At 41.2% G+C, this 19,899-nt stretch overlaps 1 protein-coding gene across 1 annotated transcript in view; it reads left to right on the top strand.

Annotated features, from left to right (window-relative positions):
* KMT2D (lysine methyltransferase 2D) overlaps positions 1-19,899 on the top strand; it is an 84,270-nt gene that overhangs the window by 35,062 nt on the left and 29,309 nt on the right. The window contains exons 26-35 of the mRNA XM_018561875.1: positions 1,554-1,604; positions 5,897-7,031; positions 7,428-7,630; positions 7,724-7,894; positions 8,936-9,022; positions 11,066-12,557; positions 14,356-14,479; positions 16,050-16,134; positions 16,827-16,893; positions 18,708-18,940. Coding sequence (XP_018417377.1) covers positions 1,554-1,604; positions 5,897-7,031; positions 7,428-7,630; positions 7,724-7,894; positions 8,936-9,022; positions 11,066-12,557; positions 14,356-14,479; positions 16,050-16,134; positions 16,827-16,893; positions 18,708-18,940 — 3,648 coding nt within the window. The remainder of the gene's footprint in view (positions 1-1,553; positions 1,605-5,896; positions 7,032-7,427; positions 7,631-7,723; positions 7,895-8,935; positions 9,023-11,065; positions 12,558-14,355; positions 14,480-16,049; positions 16,135-16,826; positions 16,894-18,707; positions 18,941-19,899) is intronic.

The raw sequence follows: 19,899 nt of genomic DNA, 5'->3' as shown, positions 1-19,899 counted from the left end.
TATTTGTATGTCGTCCTATTCTCCCCCTGTGGGATCGATCTGGCTCACCCTCTCTCCTTTCCTGTATATGGCGGCTGCAGTCTATCTCTGTACTGAGCAGTGTTCTAACCCCTTCATTTCCCTCCACATCTGTTTATCAACCCCTTCATCTCCATCCTCCCACTGTTTTTGACCTGTACAGTAACCCCTTTATCTCTGACTCCCTCTGTGTATGGTTCTGCACATTAAATGCATCAAGTTAACTAGAGGTGCGCCAAAATGAAAATTATGATCTGCCCGTCCAAGGTGGGCAGATCGTACGGGCTTTCAGGAAGCATACGACCATCGCAAGACAAAAGTCTTGCGATGGTCGTAAGATGTATGGGCACCTTAAGTGTTCCTGTCCATTCATATGTATGATAGTATGTTTACTATAACCACAATCATGCATGAACAGAAGGCGATTTAGATCACTTCACATTCATTCATAATTGAGGATATAGTAACCATACTGTCCTCAATTATTTACAAACACTCAGCAATCACTGAGTGTTTGTACCTCGCTCTCCTTCCTGACACACTGTCACAGGAGGCTGAGCGTGCAGAGCCCAGACTCCTGTGACAGCACTGGCTGTCTTCGCCCCCACACTGCTCTCCCGATATGTGACAGGAGGCTGAGCAGTGCAGGGAGGAGAGACGCTGGCCGCTCACAGCGCTCGGCCTCCTGTGACAGTTTCTCTCCTCCCCGCTGGGACACAGAAGCGGGGAGGAGAGAAAGAACGGATGCACCGCTATATTGGCCATTAAAATGGAACTTTCAGCGTTTTGACAAGTTACGGCGGCCAAAATATCGGTGCATCCCTAAAGTTAACCATTGCCAAGCTCCATGTTTTTACCCCCTCAATACCGGCATGTTCATTTGCAAAATAGTTTTTTAAAAAAAAGCCGATCAACATGGGGCGTCTACATTCTAAGAAAGGAGTAATTTCAGGGGTTTTCCTACTGTCCTGGCATTTCTATTTGCTTGTTTGTTTTTTTTTAACAGAAAGTAAGGGGAAAAGGTGTTTGTGTCCTTTTTTTTTTTTTGTGTGGTCCATTTGTGAAGTAAAATATAAGTGGTTATTGAGTACCATGAAAAGAAAGCTCTATCAGGGTTATTCACAAAAGGGTGAAGAGTTTGGAGAAGGCAGGAGAAGTGAACAATCTGGGACAATATAGCTGAATTGAAGACTGTTTCCAGTTCATCTATGTTGTCCTAGATTGTTCACTTCTGCCTTCTCCAAACCCTTCACCCTTTTGTGAACAACCCTGTATGTCTTAAAAAATGAATTTGGGCACAGTGTTGCGTAACAAAGTAATTTTCAGCCAAGGTTTCACAGTCCTGAAAAACGACTTGGTAAAAGGTGTTTTTTTTTTTTAGTTTTTTTTTTTAATCTTCATGCTAGTACTGAAGTTGTTAATTATCATTGGCTGCATTTTTGAGCAATATTATGCACCAAATTGTGGCTGCTATTGTGGATATTACAATGGTCATCTGTTTCATCTTTGTCTTTTTTTTTTTTCCACCCCTTTAGCAAAAAGCCAAAGATAATCGTGCAGCACATCGTATAAATAAGGTACAAAAGGTAACCATAAATTCTTTTGATCTGCCTCATTTTGCCTGATTTTTCTTTTTTTGACTTTTATCTCTGTTGCTGCCTATTTGAGTGGTTTAGGGCATGTTCCCTAAACTATTCTTTAGGGGTTAATAACAAGACACGTTTTCCAGATCTCTTCATGGAAGCACAGGTGAAATGAATGCTTCTTTAAACTCTAATTAAATACTGATGTTTTTCAGATGAAAATCTTAAAAACATGATCTGTTAATGGTCCCAGAGACATAATTAAGGTGTACTATTCACACCCATTGTGTGTTTTTGATTGTTTTTTTTTTTTTTCTTCTTATCCATGGAAAACAAATTTGGCAATAATGAACTAGTGTAAATAGGCCCAAGAGGCTTATGTACATGCGCATCAAGCAAATCAAAAGTAAAGTTCCTTTATTATGCCACTGAGTTGCATCCAGCAGCTTCTGAGTTACTTCAACTTGCTATTGCTTTTTACATTTATTTGCATGGAGAAGAGGAGTAGCTTAGATAAAACACAGTCAGTGTTCATGAGCCCACAGGTTTCATGAAAACTGGCCTGGGAGGCAGCATACATGACACCAACTGTTTACAGTACAGACAGAGTCAGGTTATTTTATAGCAAGGCTGTACTGCTGTAGTACCTGAGGGCCACAGTAGCATTTGGATGTTTGTATATGGCACAGCAAATGTAGGGTTTTGCCTAAACAGAGAATTTTTTTGTGTGTGTGTCGCCCCATTACTGCCATGCCGAATTGGTTTATTCTGATTGTTGTGCTACAGCCGTATGTTAAAGGATATTTAAACCCTCCCGTTTTTTTGCATATATCTACTGCTAGCAAGCAGTAAATATATGCAAAAAGTTTTTTTTCAAAAACCCCGCTCAAACAGCAGTTTAGACTCGCCTATGTTCCGTGCACGGTCCCGTGCGAAAATGAGAAATTTCTCAAGAGGCCGCAAAGGATCTTGGGGCGCGCGCATGCGCAGTTCTCATTTTCGACCGGGACGCGACGAGGGACGCAAGGTAAGTCTATGGACGCGTGCAACCGAAAGCAGACACCGCTGGATCGAAGAGCTGCCGCACCGCTCGAGAGAAGGCTGAAAACATCAGGAAAGAAGAGGAAGATCGGAGAAAGACGATCATTTAAGGTAAGTGCTAACATTAACATGGGGGGGGGGGGGGGGGGGGGGGTTGTTTTTTTTTTTGGGGGGGGGGGGGGGGTGGAGGGAATTTTTTTTTTTTTGCCTTTTAATGTCACTTTAAGTAGAGCAATTCTCCAATACTAAATTTCTACTCATGGCCTTTGTGTACTTGTAATTGTGTTAAATCATTGAGTACCACAGTGAGCTCAGAATCTTGGGAATCCTACCCATTGATTATTCAGGAGTTTCACTTAAAAAATAATTAAACCCAAAATCTATCAACATAGTCTGTACTCCATAGATCTTCTTTTTTTTCTCTTCACTCAAGAAGGCTAATATGCTGCTTGAGCTGGTCTCAATACAGCAGTCTTTCAGATTAGCATATTCTCAGCAATTGCTGACCTTTGGGCACTGGGCTCTGCTTGTGGCGCTTTTCCGACCTTTCTATACTGTTTTAGTTGGCCCCAAATCACTTTCCATGTTCAGATCCATAACACGGCATCTGGAGTGTCCCAGTCTCTAAATGCTCAAGGGTCGGAGTGTCTACTGTGGCATAAAAATATATGTCTTTATTAGAAATAGTTTTGAAAACGAGTCATCGCAGACTATCAAACCACCACCTGAGACCTTCTAGTAGCTAAAATGATTTGAATAACCATTGTCACACTCGCTTCACACATACACCTGAGGATAAGCTGATCAGTTTTAAAGTATAAGCCGGTGGAACTTTCAATGTCAGGTATTGAGTTTCTTTTATGCGCTTAGAATCGTCCATTGGCAATGGACGATTAGCTGATACCGCACCTGCATGTCGGGTAGCACACTCCGGTGCTAAAAGCTGCGTGGCGCTAACCTCAATCCCACAGAAAGGAACTCGCCAACAAGCCACTTAACATCACATGAAAGACAATTTACTGTCACATTTTTGAAGATTTTCCTGTGTGAAACTTTATACTAATAACCACCAGGAGGTAATATACTATCTGTGGGACTGTATGAGGAGATTCTTGCTACAAATTATATCCATTGATCCACTGGGACATTTAGAATACAAAACCCTTCACTGGGACCCATAGCCGATGTGGCCTCGCGTGCCAAGCCGGGCACGCGTGCCGGGGGTTGCCGACCCCTGCACTAGCTACTGAAGGAATTCCTTCATCTTGTGCAAGATACACTTAGTGGAGAAATCTACTATGTGTTTACCATAGAGGTGATCGCAACAATGTTTCTAAGCGCATAAAAGAAGCTCAAGTGGTTTGATAGTCTGTGATGATGACTCGTGTTCAAAACTATTTCTAATAAAGACATATATTTTTATACCACAGTAGACACTCTGACCCTTTATAACTGTCTCTGATCTGATCTCCTTTAGACCAGTATCACTTTCTTTGCAAGTAATTAGTGAAGATAACCTGGTAGGTCACCTTCGAGCACTACGCCCTGAATTGTGGCACTTTGTAGTCCTTTATGTATTGTCAGTTAGCCACAGAGCAGTGGCACAGCTTCTGTTGGGACTCTTAAGTCTGCACTAACTATGAGTCACTCTGATGCGGTTAACATATGCTGTTCCTTTTTCCAGGCCTATAGTTGTCGGCTACAGTCCCTTGGAATAATTCTGTCCTAATCTGTAACACAGGTTAACCCTTGGTGTCCTCTACTTTTTAGAAGTGGACTTTATTTATTTTTTTAAACATTAAATTTTTCTTGACTTTTCTACACATACAGGGAAAAAAAAGCTCCGACCAATACGTTACATACACTCCAGAAGCGGACTTTTAAGATTTCTGCATTCTTGATTTTTTTCTGTTTGGCTATTGCCTGTCCGCCCCTCACTAGGACTGCTCCTGAATGTCTCATAGGTCTAATATCTATTATTCCTGTGTCGCACGTCCAGCACCTCTGTGTTTTTGGTCTCAAAACTGAGAAATGACAGTTGGAGGTGAGGTTACTGGGGGCTGGCTGAACTTTTTTTTTTGCCAGTGTCCCAACCTACTCAAGGCAGCAGTATAACCCTTTAGTCTAAGATTAGCTACTGTTCCTGTTTCCCTCAATACACTCTAAGAAACGCCTCTAGTCCTTAGTTGTTGTGGCTGCATTAGATTTCTTTTTTTTTTTTTTTCAAAGTACGTAGTCTGCAAGTGCAGAAAAATGCCTCTTGTCCAGAATCCCAGTGTTTTTCTTCCTGTGGACTAAACTGCTATCTCAAACAATGTTATCGGTTTTCCCAACTATCTTCTGTATACTTCAAAACATGTCCTCCCTGTGTAATGAAATTCAGGAAAGGTGAAGGTGAAGTTGTTTGTTGTTTTAATCAGAGCGGCCTAGGGTGACAACAATGTTCTGCCACACATACAGTTCATCAAGTGAGCGTTGTCTCCCTAGGGCTGTAAATATGTCACTAGCATGATCACAGGTGAAAATGAGGGAAAAAAATAGAAAACTAATGCAGCCAATACATCTAGGAAGTGATGAGCTACAATGTTTCTGGGTTAAGTATATTTCAAACCAAAACTTATATTTCTTTTTTTTTAAAGTTTTTGAATTTTTATTATCCCTGTCAGGCCTTTTATGCTATCTGTGTTCAACTGAAGAGATTTAATTTTGCTTCTTGTCCTCTTGTCCTATTGACATAACAGGAAGTTGGAGGACACCTGAGGTAATTCCTCTCTTAGGTAATTGTAACCAGAACAAGTGTGCCTATTTAGAATATTTCCCCACTATTCCTTTTCTGGGGTTCAGTGACAACTCAAACTTTGATTTTCCCTCATTTTCAGTCCTAGGGACAATGTTCAATAGGACAAATAGAATGAAACTTCCCAGCGTGCTCACAGAAAGCAATAAAAGTCAGAGAGGTGTTCAAACTCCTTGCTACTCTACCCAAAACTTTAAAAGTAATGCCTTTGAACTCCGTCTATATTCTGCTTTTGCCCAGGTTCTACTGTATGTGTCAAAGGTTATGAAAAATATTGTCCAATTTTTAGGGCTAGTCATTGGCTATATTTAATATTGGTACACACCTGGCAACTTGTGGTTAAATTCTGCACATTCAACACTTGTAATGCATGTAATAATTTGCATTTCCTGTCATTATTGTAATTATCATTAGAATTCATTCGTTTTCTGACTGCTCTTGATTTCGGGTTGTTCAGCAGGCAGAAAGTCAGATCAATAAGCAATCCAAAGTGGAAGGTGTACGGAAAGCAGAGCGCCCAGTGCTTCAGCTTCAGATGCCGTTGCAACCAGGGACACAGGCGGGAGTGAATCCAGATTATCGATCTGCAACGCCAGGACAAGATCTCTTTATTTCTAGTGGCTCTACCTCTTCGGACTTATTTTTGAAACCTTCATCCGCTAGCACTCCAGGAACGGAATCTTCTAGTGACATGTTCTTCAAACTGCCCCCTCAGTCTCCATCCCAAGAGCACTTTCCCAGTTCACCTGCATATCCACTGGACCCACGATACCAGTCTTCCATGGCACAGTCTCCAGGACCTAGTGGAGGCTTTCAGACTCTTTCTGGGACAGAGCATCAACATGCACTGAATACACAGAATACAGCTCAAAGCATGGAATACCAGACTTGCCATTCATCCACTCCACATCAAGCAGAGTCCTTTATCAAGCCACGCTATTCTACAGGTTCACTTGATAATCTTTCATTGGTTGGAAGCCCTGGATCAAGGTCTTGCCAGCAGTTTGAATGCTCCATTAAAACTGAGCCCATGATGTCGCCTACTCGTTATGTAGATCCAAAGAGACAGGCTGATGGAGCTCTTCAAATTAAGAAAGATGATGTTGGATCTCCTATGTTTTCACACATTGCTGGGGTTGATGGAACAAATGAGATGAAATATGATGTGTTCAAAGCACCTCTAACCCCTCGTATGTCCCAGTTGGAACCTCACAGCCCTGCGCCATCACATATGCAAGCACAAGTGGCATCACCACAGCATCATTCAGAAATGTATAGGCAAACGTCTACAACCCCTTACACAGATCCTTACGCCCAGCCACCTTTAACACCTAGACCTCAGCCTGTAGAAGGTATAATGGCTTCTCGTCCCCTGTCCTCTGATCCTTTCACTCGTGTCCCTACAAGCCCACAGTCACAAGGGAGCTCTCAGTCACCTTTAACACCTAGACCATTGTCAACTGAGGCCTTTTGCCAATCCCCAGTCACTCCACGATTTCAATCTCCAGACCCATATTCCCGTCCACCTTCCCGGCCACAGTCACGGGATCCATTTGCTCTTCACAAACCACCCCGTCCTTCAGTTATGGAAGGTGGGTTCAAACCAGCTGCACAGATATCTCATACTTCTGGCGGTCCAAACTACTCACAGCCTATGGATGCCCACACCAAAGTACAGGCAAGCCAGCAGCAGGCATCTTTGTTTGCGCGATCTCCTGGAGCCAGTGTTTATCAGAGTTCTCAAAATCAGTCATGCTTCTCTTTCCCTCACTCTCCTGGGGATGGTGTGAAAGGTTCTCCTTCTCACCAACCCCATTTAACTCCCTCTCATTCAACAAACAGTCATATTACCCCAAGCAAACCACAAAGTTATACCTCTCCCAGTGGCAGTACGACTACCTCCTTTCACCCTGCAGGTAGTCCACACTCATCTGGAAACAGTAGCACTTCAGAACTGTATGCTCAGTCCCCACTCCGTCCTCCTTCAGTATTACCCCAGGAAGCACCTTATCAGTCGCCAGCTTCAAGCCAGCGCACAGGCCTTAACTCTCCAGCAGAGAAACAAAGGGATGATATTGTTGCCATTCCCAATTCTCTTTGCAGTACAGCTAAGGAAGTTCCAGAACTACAAGGAACACCTGAAGCTGCTCTAAGCAACCTAAGCCAGTCTGAACAGGAGAAACAAAGACAGGTATGTGTGTTTTTATATGTGGTGGTACATAGAAATTGCTGCTTTATTATTAGATATATAGGGAATACTAAAACGTTTTTTTATAAAATCTAGCGTCAAAGACTGCGAGAGCTTCTCATCAGGCAGCAAATACAGCGGAATACTTTGAGGCAGGAGAAAGAAGCTGCTGCTGCTGCTTTAAACACATCACAACCAGGGTGGAGTGGAGAGCCTGGTGGCCAAGGTTATGATCCATCGGGACGACTTGCAGTGTACCCGGTACAGGTAAGACAAGTCCCAATGCATGGGGACTTTATAAATCTAAAAGGTGCAGTGCAAAGAAATATTTTTCCATTTGTAAGGCTTTGCTTTTCTTAAGTTTGAGTAATGGCCTATTGCTGAGGAGCAGCATTCTTCTAATTAAAGAAGGGATTATATTTACAGCTGAGGATAAAGTGGTTCCAAATGATTGTCTCCTTACATTATTGCTAAAAGTTTTTTTTATATACTGTGCAGGTTAAAAATGAAATTGGAGTAATTCCACAATCTCCTGGTGCTCCAAAAGGTCCTGGACAACTAGTATCATCACCATTTGCGCAAGAAGAGCGATTAAGTACACCTTTGCCTTCTGCTTCACCTGCCGCTGTGGATATATCTGTCAGGTACTTTGTAATTTTGTTAGAAGTTATGCTATGAAAGTCATAATGACTTGAAACCTGTACCTTTACTCTCCAAGAATGTCAGAGGTTTTGCTATAGTTTATTCTAATGCTAGGTAAACTTACTGGCTGACATACTGTGGTGTAGCTATTGGTCTTAGAAATGACTGATGCTTTCAAGCAGTGAACACAGAGTAATACAATTTCCTTATTTGCTAGTCTAGCTTGTTATTACACTTTGAGGTTACTTGTCACACTACAAATAAGATAAATTAAAATGTTTTAAGAGCTAAAAAAGTAAACTATTTGGGCAACTACAGTTATTGGGTGTTAAATAATTATGAAAAAAACAATATACATGTTAAAATTTTGCAGTGCTGTCAATCATGTGAAAAAAACATATATTTAACACAGACACTCTTCTCAATGCTAGTGAAAATAACGTATATTAAGCTCTTCTATCGTATGTAACATATAAAACAAACATTCAGGGGGAAATTTATGAATGCATTTGTGACAAACTATTTTAAGCTCAAAATTTCATGCTATTTAACTGCAGCGTTTGATCTGTTGTGTCTTTTAAAAAAAAGTTTTTTTTGCGGCATATTAATGTTTGCCACTAACTAATGCCACTAATAATATTTCAACTGCGCAGTATTCGTGTTCAGCATTTGCAAGAGTTAAAGACCTCCAGACAGATGCACATCCTAGAAGTTCTCCTGAGCACTTCTCGCAAACATGACTGGTACCCTCAAGTAAGCTGAGTGCCTCAGGCTATTCAGCTGTCATCCAGGAGGTTCCCAGCAAGCTTGTGACAGTTTAGAAACAGAAAAATATAGAGACAGTTTAGAGACAATTCTCCTTTTATAAAGATATTTAGGAATGAATCATAAACTAAGATAATAAATCTGTCTCTATATGCACTTGAAATGAGGGATACGACAGTTTGAGAGGCGCTGATGATGTGACGACATTGATTAATTCCCCCCTCATTATTCAATAATAATCTGAACACAGTCTCTGAATTAGCATGTGATCAAATGTGAATTCCACTAGAGTCTCTGATCATTTTAAACACCACTCCCCACTTCACACCCTGTTCGTGCTCTTTTGCAAACAACCCATTGGACAGACACTCATCAGATATATTTCCTCCCTATAACAGAAAGGTAACTATATGCTCAATGATTAATTCTTATGGTCATCACTTGTTATCTCTTCTACCCTCCCATAAGAGTAGTTAGTTCTTCACAGCATCCTTTTTATTTTTCCAGCAGGATGAAATTATCTCCTATATTGATATCTGGTAAACATTACAAAAAAAGCTGTTGTACTCGCATCTCTGTTTTGTAATGCGTTGCGCGAACTGTTTGCACTACATAAATCCCGTATTATAAAAATAATGTACCAAGTGCATACAGCACTATAATTGCATACATGTCTACAAATCAGTGGATAAACTTCTAACTTACAGAATCCCAGCCTATGGCTTCAACTAATATGTTTGGTCATGAGAAATTACCTTTTTAAAGGTCCCTTTTAAAAAGGCATTTCTAGTGACAAAATAAGTCAGTCAGATCAATAGCCGTGGAGTCTGTATGGTGGAAGTGTAACCACTGATTTGTGGAAAATGACTATGCGATTATCATAGTGTGATATACACTTTGTACATGCTAGTGCAACAACTTTTTTTTTTAAGGCTCATTTAGATGGCCTTACATGCGTGTGTTTATGTGCCTGGTAATCATAGGTGTACTGTGTGGCCAGCAGCCTGTAGGGAAATAACATACTGATACTGTTTCCATCCAGGGCCGTGTATCTGTTCTTGTATGGTTGGATGTGTGGCTAGATCCCCACAGCCACTGCATCTGTCAGCCTGATATTGATTTAACTGCTGGCTGCGGCTTTATGGAACACCAGTGACACACAAACAGACAAAAATCATGCATGTACATGTGTGAATAAGCTTTTAGTACATAAACCCTATGTAAAGTAATGGTTTTACTTTTATATGGGTTTTCATTTTGTAGTCTTTACCCTACTACAGATATAGGAGATACAATTCATCCTTCTGGATAAATACAAAGGGGATTGTGAAAGTTCCAACTCCCTTTTTATTTGAGGAAAAATAAGATGAATGAGAAGTGATGACAATGGGGGGGTAGATCTGGAAAAAATACACTCAGCACACCAAGATTCATGTAAGGATACACATGCCTCTTGTATTTTTTGGAAATGTTTTTTCTTTTCCTGGAGTTTATCTTTAAAATGCTGAATGTGTTAATGTACCAAATCATATTTTTGTAACACTTTTTTTTATTTTTTCCCCACTTTTTTTTATTGTTAGACATTCTTCTGAAACAACACAGGCATTCTATTCAAGGGGATCGTACCCTGATCAGCAAAATATCTGGCAGGCACCAGTTGCAGCACAAAGGACTATGACACCTGTTCGGTTTCCAGAGGTTAATCGTCCTTCACAAAGTCCTACAGTGGGCAGTGGAGGAATAGTCAGTTTACCATTTCCTGGAGATCAGGTCCCCTCTTCAGTCAATGTTGGTGGAGCTCCCTATATTGAGCTACGCCATCATGGACAGAAGCTACCAGTCTCTGGTCCCTTTTCACCACCTGGCTCTCAAAACAGGCCCCGCTTTTTTTTGCCAGCTGATGGTAACAACGCCTTGTTAATGACAAGTGTAATTAGAGGGGATGGTAATCCTTTGCAAGTACCAGTAATAAGGAATCAATTAATGCAGCCTCACAAAATGATGTCTGCTACTCCTCCATCACTCCCTCAGGGCAGAAACATTATTAATGTCCCACAGACAACTCAGACTAAAGTTGAAGCTGCTCCAGAGATCCCTCGGCAACAAACAGGTGACCAACTTCCTCCAGCCACCTCACAGACTGAAAACTCAAAGGAAGCTTCTGTTGCTGGCCTTGGAGCTGGTAGAGTGCAGTGTGAGGTACCTCCAGAGCTTGATGTTGATTTTGATTCACACAAAGACCTGGAAGATGATGACTTGGCAAATTTGAGCCTTGATGTTGCAAAAGCTGATGATGATTTGGACAACCTTGATAACCTTGAGACAAATGATCCACATTTAGATGATCTCTTGAACGGTGATGAGTTTGATCTCCTTGCTTATACAGACCCGGAATTGGACACAGGAGACAAAAAAGACATTTTCAATGAACATCTGCGACTAGTTGAATCTGCCAATGAAAAAGCTGAAGAGGAGGCAATGCTTAAAATGGATCCAGTTGTAGAAACTAAAACAGATGCTCTGCCAAACAAATTGCAAGATTTGCAAGCTAAAGCAGAAGTTGAAATAACCAAAGATAAGCTAGCAGGTGACTTGGAACTTGACTTGGGCCCCCGCCTTGATGGCTGTAGGACTACTTCTCAAGTCACTTCCAGTGTGGAAACAAATCCGTCTTTATACACAGGTAATCTAAAACCAAAGCTAGAAGATAGTGGCTTAAAAACGAATACCTGTCAGTTTTCGGCTAGCAATTCTGTCAATATTAAAACTGAATCATCCCTTGGCACCGAAAAGGTTTCACTGGGTTTATTAAAATCCGGATCCAGTCTTCATACGGCTTGTACAAATGTTGTTCAAGCTACAAATCAGAGTGGCTCACTTTTCTCCAGTAAAGATTCTTCAGTTATGGCTAATTCTAGTGGCTTAATGCTAGGGAAGTTTGATTTGGATGAAGGGCCACTAGGCCTGCAGTGCAATCGACAGTCTCCCAGTGATGATCTAGATAAGATGGAGAGCTCTCTTGTAGCAAGCGAACTCCCACTCCTAATAGAGGATCTTCTGGAACATGAGAAAAAAGAACAGCAGAAAAAGCAAATGCTAACATCACAGCATCCAGAAGGTGTGCAGCCTCATCCAATGTTAACCAGTTCAGCCATATCTAATTCTTCAGTACCCCACCTTCAACAAGATGGACATCAAGCTAGCCTAGTTGGAATTGGCCTTGTACCTAGGCATCAGGGCGCAGGTTCTGCTCCACAGCTTTTATCTCCTCAACAGCAAATGCAGCAAAGACTTGGTGCACGAGCTAGCGCCACTCTAGAGTCCCCCATGCATGTTGCAGCTAACCAGAGTCACTTGCTTGGTGGTCAGCACTTGGTACAAACTAGTGGACATCTGCAGCAAGCTCTTCCTCCTAAGCCAATCTTGGGCCAGCAGCTAATAATGAAGCAACAGCAGATGGTTATGCAGCAGCAGCAGCAACAACAGCAGCAGCAGCTGACAAACAACTTTTTCCCAGATACAGGTATACTTCTAATAATTTGTTTAAACTGTCACTGACAGGATTCTGTTCCTGGATTTTTCATAATATGAATGGAATAGACTAGATAAATTGAGAATCCAGCAGCAGGAATTGATCAGAGGCTGGAAATGAGCTTTAACCCTTTCCCTGCCACCGCCTTAAGGCATACGGCGGAACAAAACTGTTTCCAGCTGGCCAGGCCAGTATGGAGATGACATTTACAGTTCTCATGAACGACCATGAACTTTATAGTAGAACTGTCATCAGCGGTTCACAAGCCGCTGATGACCGCTATTAACAAAAATACCGGGTGCCCACCCCCGCCGCCGGCAACTGGAGCTTCTCTGCATGGATCCCCGCTGCTTTTCCCTGCTTGTAGGGGCTGAGGCAGCGGAGATCCAAAAAAAAATCTCCGGCGGGGGTTGGGGTTTTTTAGAGGAGCGAGCGGCGGCTGGCGGGGAGACGCCGCAAGCTTCAGGATAGCCGAGCGGTGAGGAGAGCGGAGCCGCTGTCATCCTGTCAGTTTGCGGATGACAGCTGCTCTGTGTGTGGCCGAGCGGAGGGTCGGTAAATATCATCCTCTATGCAGAACAAACACTGGATCACTCTGATCACTCCAGTGTTTGTAAATAACTGGGGTCACATAGTACTATGTGTCCCCAGTTATGATCAATTTACATCACTTCCTGTTCATTCATGATTTCTCAATGAGGAGAAGCACTCACTACACAGGCTTTTCCCCATTCAGAAACTGGTGATAGTAAATATTTTACTATCAGCAGTTTCTGGATAAATGGGACGCCTCTGTACTGAGTGCTTCCCATTCATTGAGTGCTGATGCTGCAGAAAGAGAAATTGAGGACTCTTGTGTCCTCAATTGCGATTTCAAAAGGCAAATGTCAGGGGTCTGTTTACACCCCAGATATTTCACCGCAGCCCCCCCAACAGTAAAAAATAAGAAATTGTAAAAAAAAAAATGTAAAAAAATAACAAAATTATAAAAAAATAAATCTGTCGAAAAAAAAGCACAACCCCCCACCCTCCGCCCACACACATAACACACATAACATACATGTGCACCACATTGTGGTGACGCCATGCACATGCGCTGCAGTGCGTTGTTGGAACGCATCGCAGTGCATGATTTTTTAATATTTTTTTTTTTCCTTTTAAAAAAAACATTAATTTAACTGTGGCAGCGCATGGCAAAGGTTTGCGACGCATTGCCATGCGTTGATACCTTGTGTTGCAATTAAATATAAGTCTCATTTTATCACAACACAAACGCCAACACAGCGCAAAAAACGATTTTGAACATAAGTCGCTTATTTACAGTTTTGCGTACCTTCATTTTTTTACCTTTTCGCAAAAAGGCGCAATTTCAAATTAGCAAATATTTGTTATTTATTCACTGAAAAAAGATTTAGTCGGAAAATATATTTTTGTGCGCTGATGCTGATTTTTACTGTGCTTTTATCAATTGAATTGTGTATTTTTATTGGTTTACTATTGATTTGAGAAACATTTGCCCAATTATCACAGGGCCTTCAAATTGGGGGCCATCTTTTTATTCTACCGGGCCTGAGCTTTCAGAAAATATATGGTTTGGGGGGTCTTTTACAAACGCTAGCAACGTAGCAGTTGAAAATCAAATCAATGGGAAAAATTGCAAAAATGGCGTGGCCAGCTGAGGTGCAAAAAGTTCCGCAGGGCTTGGCAGCGAAAGGGTTAATTTTCCAGATTTGCCCCAAACCAACACTTGTTTGCTTCCATTATAATATTTGAGCTTTTCTTTTTTCAGATCTTGATAAATTTGCAGCAGAGGACATTATCGATCCTATTACCAAGGCGAAGATGGTTGCTTTGAAAGGAATTAAAAAGGTTATGGCTCAGGGTAGCATCAGTGTCACACCAGGCATTAATAGGTATGAAACATAATTTTACCGTTACTGTTTATTCTTTTCGCCTGTTTATCTTCCCTGATGTTTTAGCTAAGCTAAGAAATCTGTGCCACGGCTCTTTAATCCACACAAATCCCCCTCAGCTGCTATGCCCTCAGTAATAATACATCACTGAAAAAATACCACATACCTAAATGCACTGTGCTCTGAAAATACCCTTAATCACAATGCATCTAAATATCCACCAAGTGCTCCTTAAACTAATTCTCCAATGTATATCCCACTATGTTCATCCACTATGAATGATTATACACTGTGCCAGTTCCACTCATGCACTATATATAATAAACACCCTGTGATCATATATTGCTCCAATCACACTTGTCCATTCCTCTTATCAAATTTTGCTTTCCATCTATCCACGTGATGTAGTGATAAGTTCACAAAATGCATATGTGGTGTTCTGTACATTTTCAGTCACCACTGTGCTTATTCAAAACCTCCGCACTCACCAAATCTCATTGACCATCATGTTATAAATCAGGGGTAGCCAAATCCGGCCCTCCAGCTGTGGTGGAACTACAAATCCCTTGAGGCATTGCAAGATTCTCACAGCCAAAGACATGACTCCCAGAGAGAGATGCATCATGGGACTTGTAGTTTCACCACAGCTGGAGGGCCGGAGTTTGGCTACCCCTGTTATAAATGGTCAGAATTGGCACAGCACGGTAATGCTCTCTCCTCTCCTTACCTCCACCTCTACTGCTCCGATTGCTTTCACTCAATGCTCTCCGCCTCCAGTTTCCCCGCATGGTCTCTTGTACTATTAGTATACAATTGCTCCTATGGGTCCAGCCAGACTCAAAAAAAGTAGCCAAATACTCTGTGTAATGTGATTTAAAAACTGCTTTATTAAAAAACACTCACACATGGCAGTAGTACAATGTTTTCGTCCCCGGTATAATGCCACTCTGCCACAACATATTGATGTCAGCATGAGTCCACCTATCCAACGCTTTGCACACAATACACTGTCCGTGGTGGTGGGAGAGCTCATTTGTAATATACACACATTGCTTGCACAGCGGCGGCCATTTCCATGAGGATATGAAGAGGAAAGCTAACAAAAAATGTATGGGGTCATTTCTGAGGCTTAGACTATTGTCATTAAAGGTTCCTGAACAATGAATTACTGTAGGTGTAATTTCTCCTTTATTACTGAGATGAAAGGCTAGTTACTAGGGTGGCATGCTGACCCCCTGGATTTTATTTTTGATTTACTAATGCAAAACATGCGGGTCAGTGCGTCTGATGTTCATAAGTTTACCTGGTTTGTGGCTCATAAAGTATTAAAGCCAGAGGTTTAATATAACAGCATGGCAACTAGCATGTTCCTATGAAGATGCTCAGTGGTAGCCATTTCTCCCAAAGAGAATAGACCTTAAGCAGAAGTTTTGTATCCTTGGAGGTGGGATGGCTTAGTTCTGCCACCATATTTTCTTTTGACAGTTTTACTTTAAACTGATTAAGGTAATGAGGTTGAGTTGGGGTCCCTTCCACTGCTTTATTAATAAGTTTTATGGTTTCTCCACAGACAACAAGTTTCTCTCCTTGCTCAAAGACTAGGAGTTCCTGCACCTACAGAGTCCACCACCCAGGGGCTGCCAGGTGCTTCACAAGTAAGTAAACAACGTACAGTGTTTGAATGAATGCATTGCAAAAAAAAATTACCCTGCATAGCAAATCATAATTACTAAACTGAAAACCCTGCATTGGAGAGGGAAACTTGATAAAAGATCTTGAGCAGACTTCAGGGTATGTTGGATGCCTGGTATGTTGGTCATTCACTTTACTCTGCAGGCTCGTTACATTGCTACTGTATCGTGTAGAGAATGTAGGTTTTAGTATAGAATGTACAAGTTTTTTCAACAAGATTATATCTTCATCTCTGCAGATTTCAGAATCGCAGGTATCTGATCAGGTAAGTAATAACAGAGATGTTAGGAGAAAATTTAAATAAAAACATAGTATATTGCTGTAATACATGCACATTTCCCCATATTTTATAAATGTAAAGATCCTGCAAACACAGAAAAATGCCTGTTAATCTGTGAGAAATGCAATTTGCTCCTCTTGTGGGTCTTAATGACTGCCCTGTCAATTGTCTTTTGCTAAACTACTCAAACCCTCCCACTCTTCTTATTTCTACAACATTGACACTAATTATTAAGGATGCACTGACATTTTTGCGAGAAAAGGGTACTATAGATGAAATGCCGATAGTGAAAAAAAATAATTAAACAATTGCGGTGCATCCCCAGCTTGTTGTTGATGTTTTATATGTTAATGTGTCCTTTTATTTGTCTTCTAGGAAAGAAGTAGCATAGATCCAACTCAGCCTCGTCCCAACCCACCTGCATTTGTGCAAGGAATGATCAGTATGTACTCCTTTGTTTTTTATGTTAAATGTCAGTGCTGAAATTTTACCTCCTACGCTTGATTTTGTGTAGTTCAGTGAATTAGCAAAGAAGATCTACACATTTGATGAATTTATATACAACTAAACTGCTAAGTCATGATTACAGAAGCATTCTTCCATTTTTGTGAAAAATTATATAACTCTGGTGCCATCAATTGCCAGAGGGCTTGTTTCCACCAGCCCACGCGTCTACTGCAATGTTCCGTGCCCGGAACGCACTATATTTTGCAATCGCACTGGAACGCAGGGCATTTTATTACCACGTGTTCCTATGTGGCGGATCGTACTGCGGGTGGGGGGCGTGTCTGCAGTGCCATTGACTTGAATGGCACTGACATGCCCCCTCCTGCCCCTGTACTCAAGGAGTCTTTATGCGATCCCTTGCGTTCCGGGCACGCGACATTGCAGTGGGCGCGTGTGCTAGTGGAAACAAGCCCTTAAAGCGGACATTTACACTCAAATCAAATTTTACCAATGCATCCCTCTATGTATGATGATTAATAATAACATGGACATGTCCGGTCTAAAATGCTGTGATTTTGAAATACTTACACTTGAAGAGCATTCACTTCCTGCTTTGAAAGTGCAAAATGACTTCAGTTTGCCAACGCAATGCCCTCCACCCCTCTGTTTTTGTGATCCACTCTTGCACTGCTTGCTACAATACTGTGGGAGGGGTTATATGGAGCTGCCCTAACCGTTTTGAGTTGCTGTCCAATACTCTGAAGGTAGTTGCATAACCCATCTGTTCAAGAATTAGCTCCTTGTGCTATTGTGTACTTGAAGAAACCGATTTTACAAGTAAGATACAAATCCCCTTTTCTTGGAGTCCATTGAGGGACACACTCCTCTGTGTTTTATGATCATGCTATCAATACTGCTTTGCTCCAAAACTGAGGCATACTGCTAGTGGGATGGGTTATCCTTGGCTTTGTACCTCCTAGACTGTGTGACTCAAAGGGGTTTTTATGGGGTGTACAAAAATCTTTTGGATATCTGTGTCACAATAACATCTTGTATCTTCTAAGTGCTTTTTGGTTCTGAATACAGTGGGGAAGGGATAGAAATTTTTATTGCTGTATGGATGTCTCAATTAGGGAGACTTCCCAACAATCGCAGTGCATCTTCCTACTTTTCCTGGGACTAAAATTTTCATCCAATGATCGCAAGGTGTATGGGCAGCTTTATGCTGCTTCTCCCTCTCAGGCCTGGTTCACACGGAGCATTTTGTAGCTGGAAAAAGTACATGAGCTTTTGGCCCCATATACAAAATGCTTCAAAACGCACGTTTGCTGGGATTTTTTTTTTGCTCGTTTTATGTGCATTCATTAACATCAATGAGCTACAATCTGCTCACAAAAACGCACAATGTGATTTATGTGCATAAAATGAGAAAAAACGCACATTTAAAATGCGTAAAACGCTGTCGTCTATGTGTGAACCCAGCCTTAGTCTGAGCTGTGCTGTACAAGAGATTTCAGGATGTTGAAATCAAGTCAAATTCAGGCGCTTAAACGATTTGCGCTCGAAACAAGCAGGTAATAAGTTTTGCCCGGAGTTCTTTATTTTAATTTTTTTTTAAATCAACTTATACCTTCCTGAATTGGTGACTTTATCTGCTTGGCATTCAGCTTTATTAATGTAATGTTTATGTAAAGTACTGTACATGTGCATCTCTGTCCCTACAGAGCACTATACAGCAATATATTTTGTCATGTTTTGGGGAAATGAGTTGAAACTGACAGTTTGGACATAATTCTCCCCATATTGCAGATGAAGCAGACCAACGCCAGTATGAGGAGTGGCTCCTACACACACAGCAGCTCTTGCAGATGCAGCTCAAAGTCTTGGAGGAACAAATTGGCGTTCACCGCAAGTCTCGCAAAGCTCTGTGTGCTAAACAAAGGACTGCAAAGAAAGCAGGACGAGAGTTTCCAGAGGCAGATGCAGAGAAGCTGAAATTGGTTACTGAGCAACAAAGCAAGATTCAGAAGCAGCTGGACCAGGTAAAGTGTGTTTTTTTTACATGTTTTTTTAAAATGTATTTATAAGTTGAGCTATACAAGGAAGGGATCAGTTTTCTAAAGCTAAATTTAGTAGTCTACAAATTTGAGGAACTGGGGAGTGACACATATTTTAGATATCGAATACCATGCCTGAGTGAAAATACTTAGTTAATCTTTCATACAATCATTCTAATAAGTGTCAAAGTCTGTGAACCAACAGGTACTTTGAGGGGAACTGAGGACCCCTTGAAATCAAGGCCTGCACTACACAAATGGACTACTTTTCACTTCTAAGCGAAACCCCACCATCTGTTCAGCTGTTTCTTTCTTAAAAAGCATTGGGGGTGTTTGGGAAGGAGCAGGGCTCTGTTCCAAATCAAACATAAGTTGAGGTCCTTTGTGGATTGTGCACCTGGTATCATGGTTCTTTAATGCAGAAATCTTGCTGAGAAAAACACATTTGCTAGTATTGGGTAATAATAAATGTTTTATCATTTAATATAGGGGAAACTTTTTTTAAAAAAAAAAAATTCGGTAATTTTTCCTTTAATATAGTAAAAAAAAATAAAACCCCCAGTGGTGAATAAATACCACCAAAAGAAAGCTCTATCTGTCCCCAAAAAAGGGTATAAAATTCATTTCAGTACAGCGCTGAAAAATGGCCTGGATGGGCAGGGGGTTTAACACCGCGGATGTCAACTGGTTAAGAGGGTTTTTGTATTTTTGATTGGACATTTTATCACTTTTGAAAACCTGATGTCAGTTTAGAAATGTGCTTCAAGCAGATATATAACATTTCTGTAAGCTCATGGTTTGTTTGTTTTCCTATCAATTTTTCCTGTGTAATTATTGTTTTTTTTTTGAGTTGCAGTGTGTGTGGCTGTTCAATTTTTTAGTCAGGAGTGATTTAGGCTGTTTTAAAAAACTTATTTATAGAAGGAAAGTCAAGGTTTGTGTGG

This window comes from Nanorana parkeri, unplaced genomic scaffold, assembly GCF_000935625.1.
Source record: "Nanorana parkeri isolate BGI_ZX_2015 unplaced genomic scaffold, ASM93562v1 scaffold549, whole genome shotgun sequence".
Taxonomy (NCBI): Eukaryota; Metazoa; Chordata; class Amphibia; order Anura; family Dicroglossidae; genus Nanorana; species Nanorana parkeri.
Note: the sequence above shows the minus strand (reverse complement) of the source record. Positions and strands in the feature narration are given on the sequence as shown.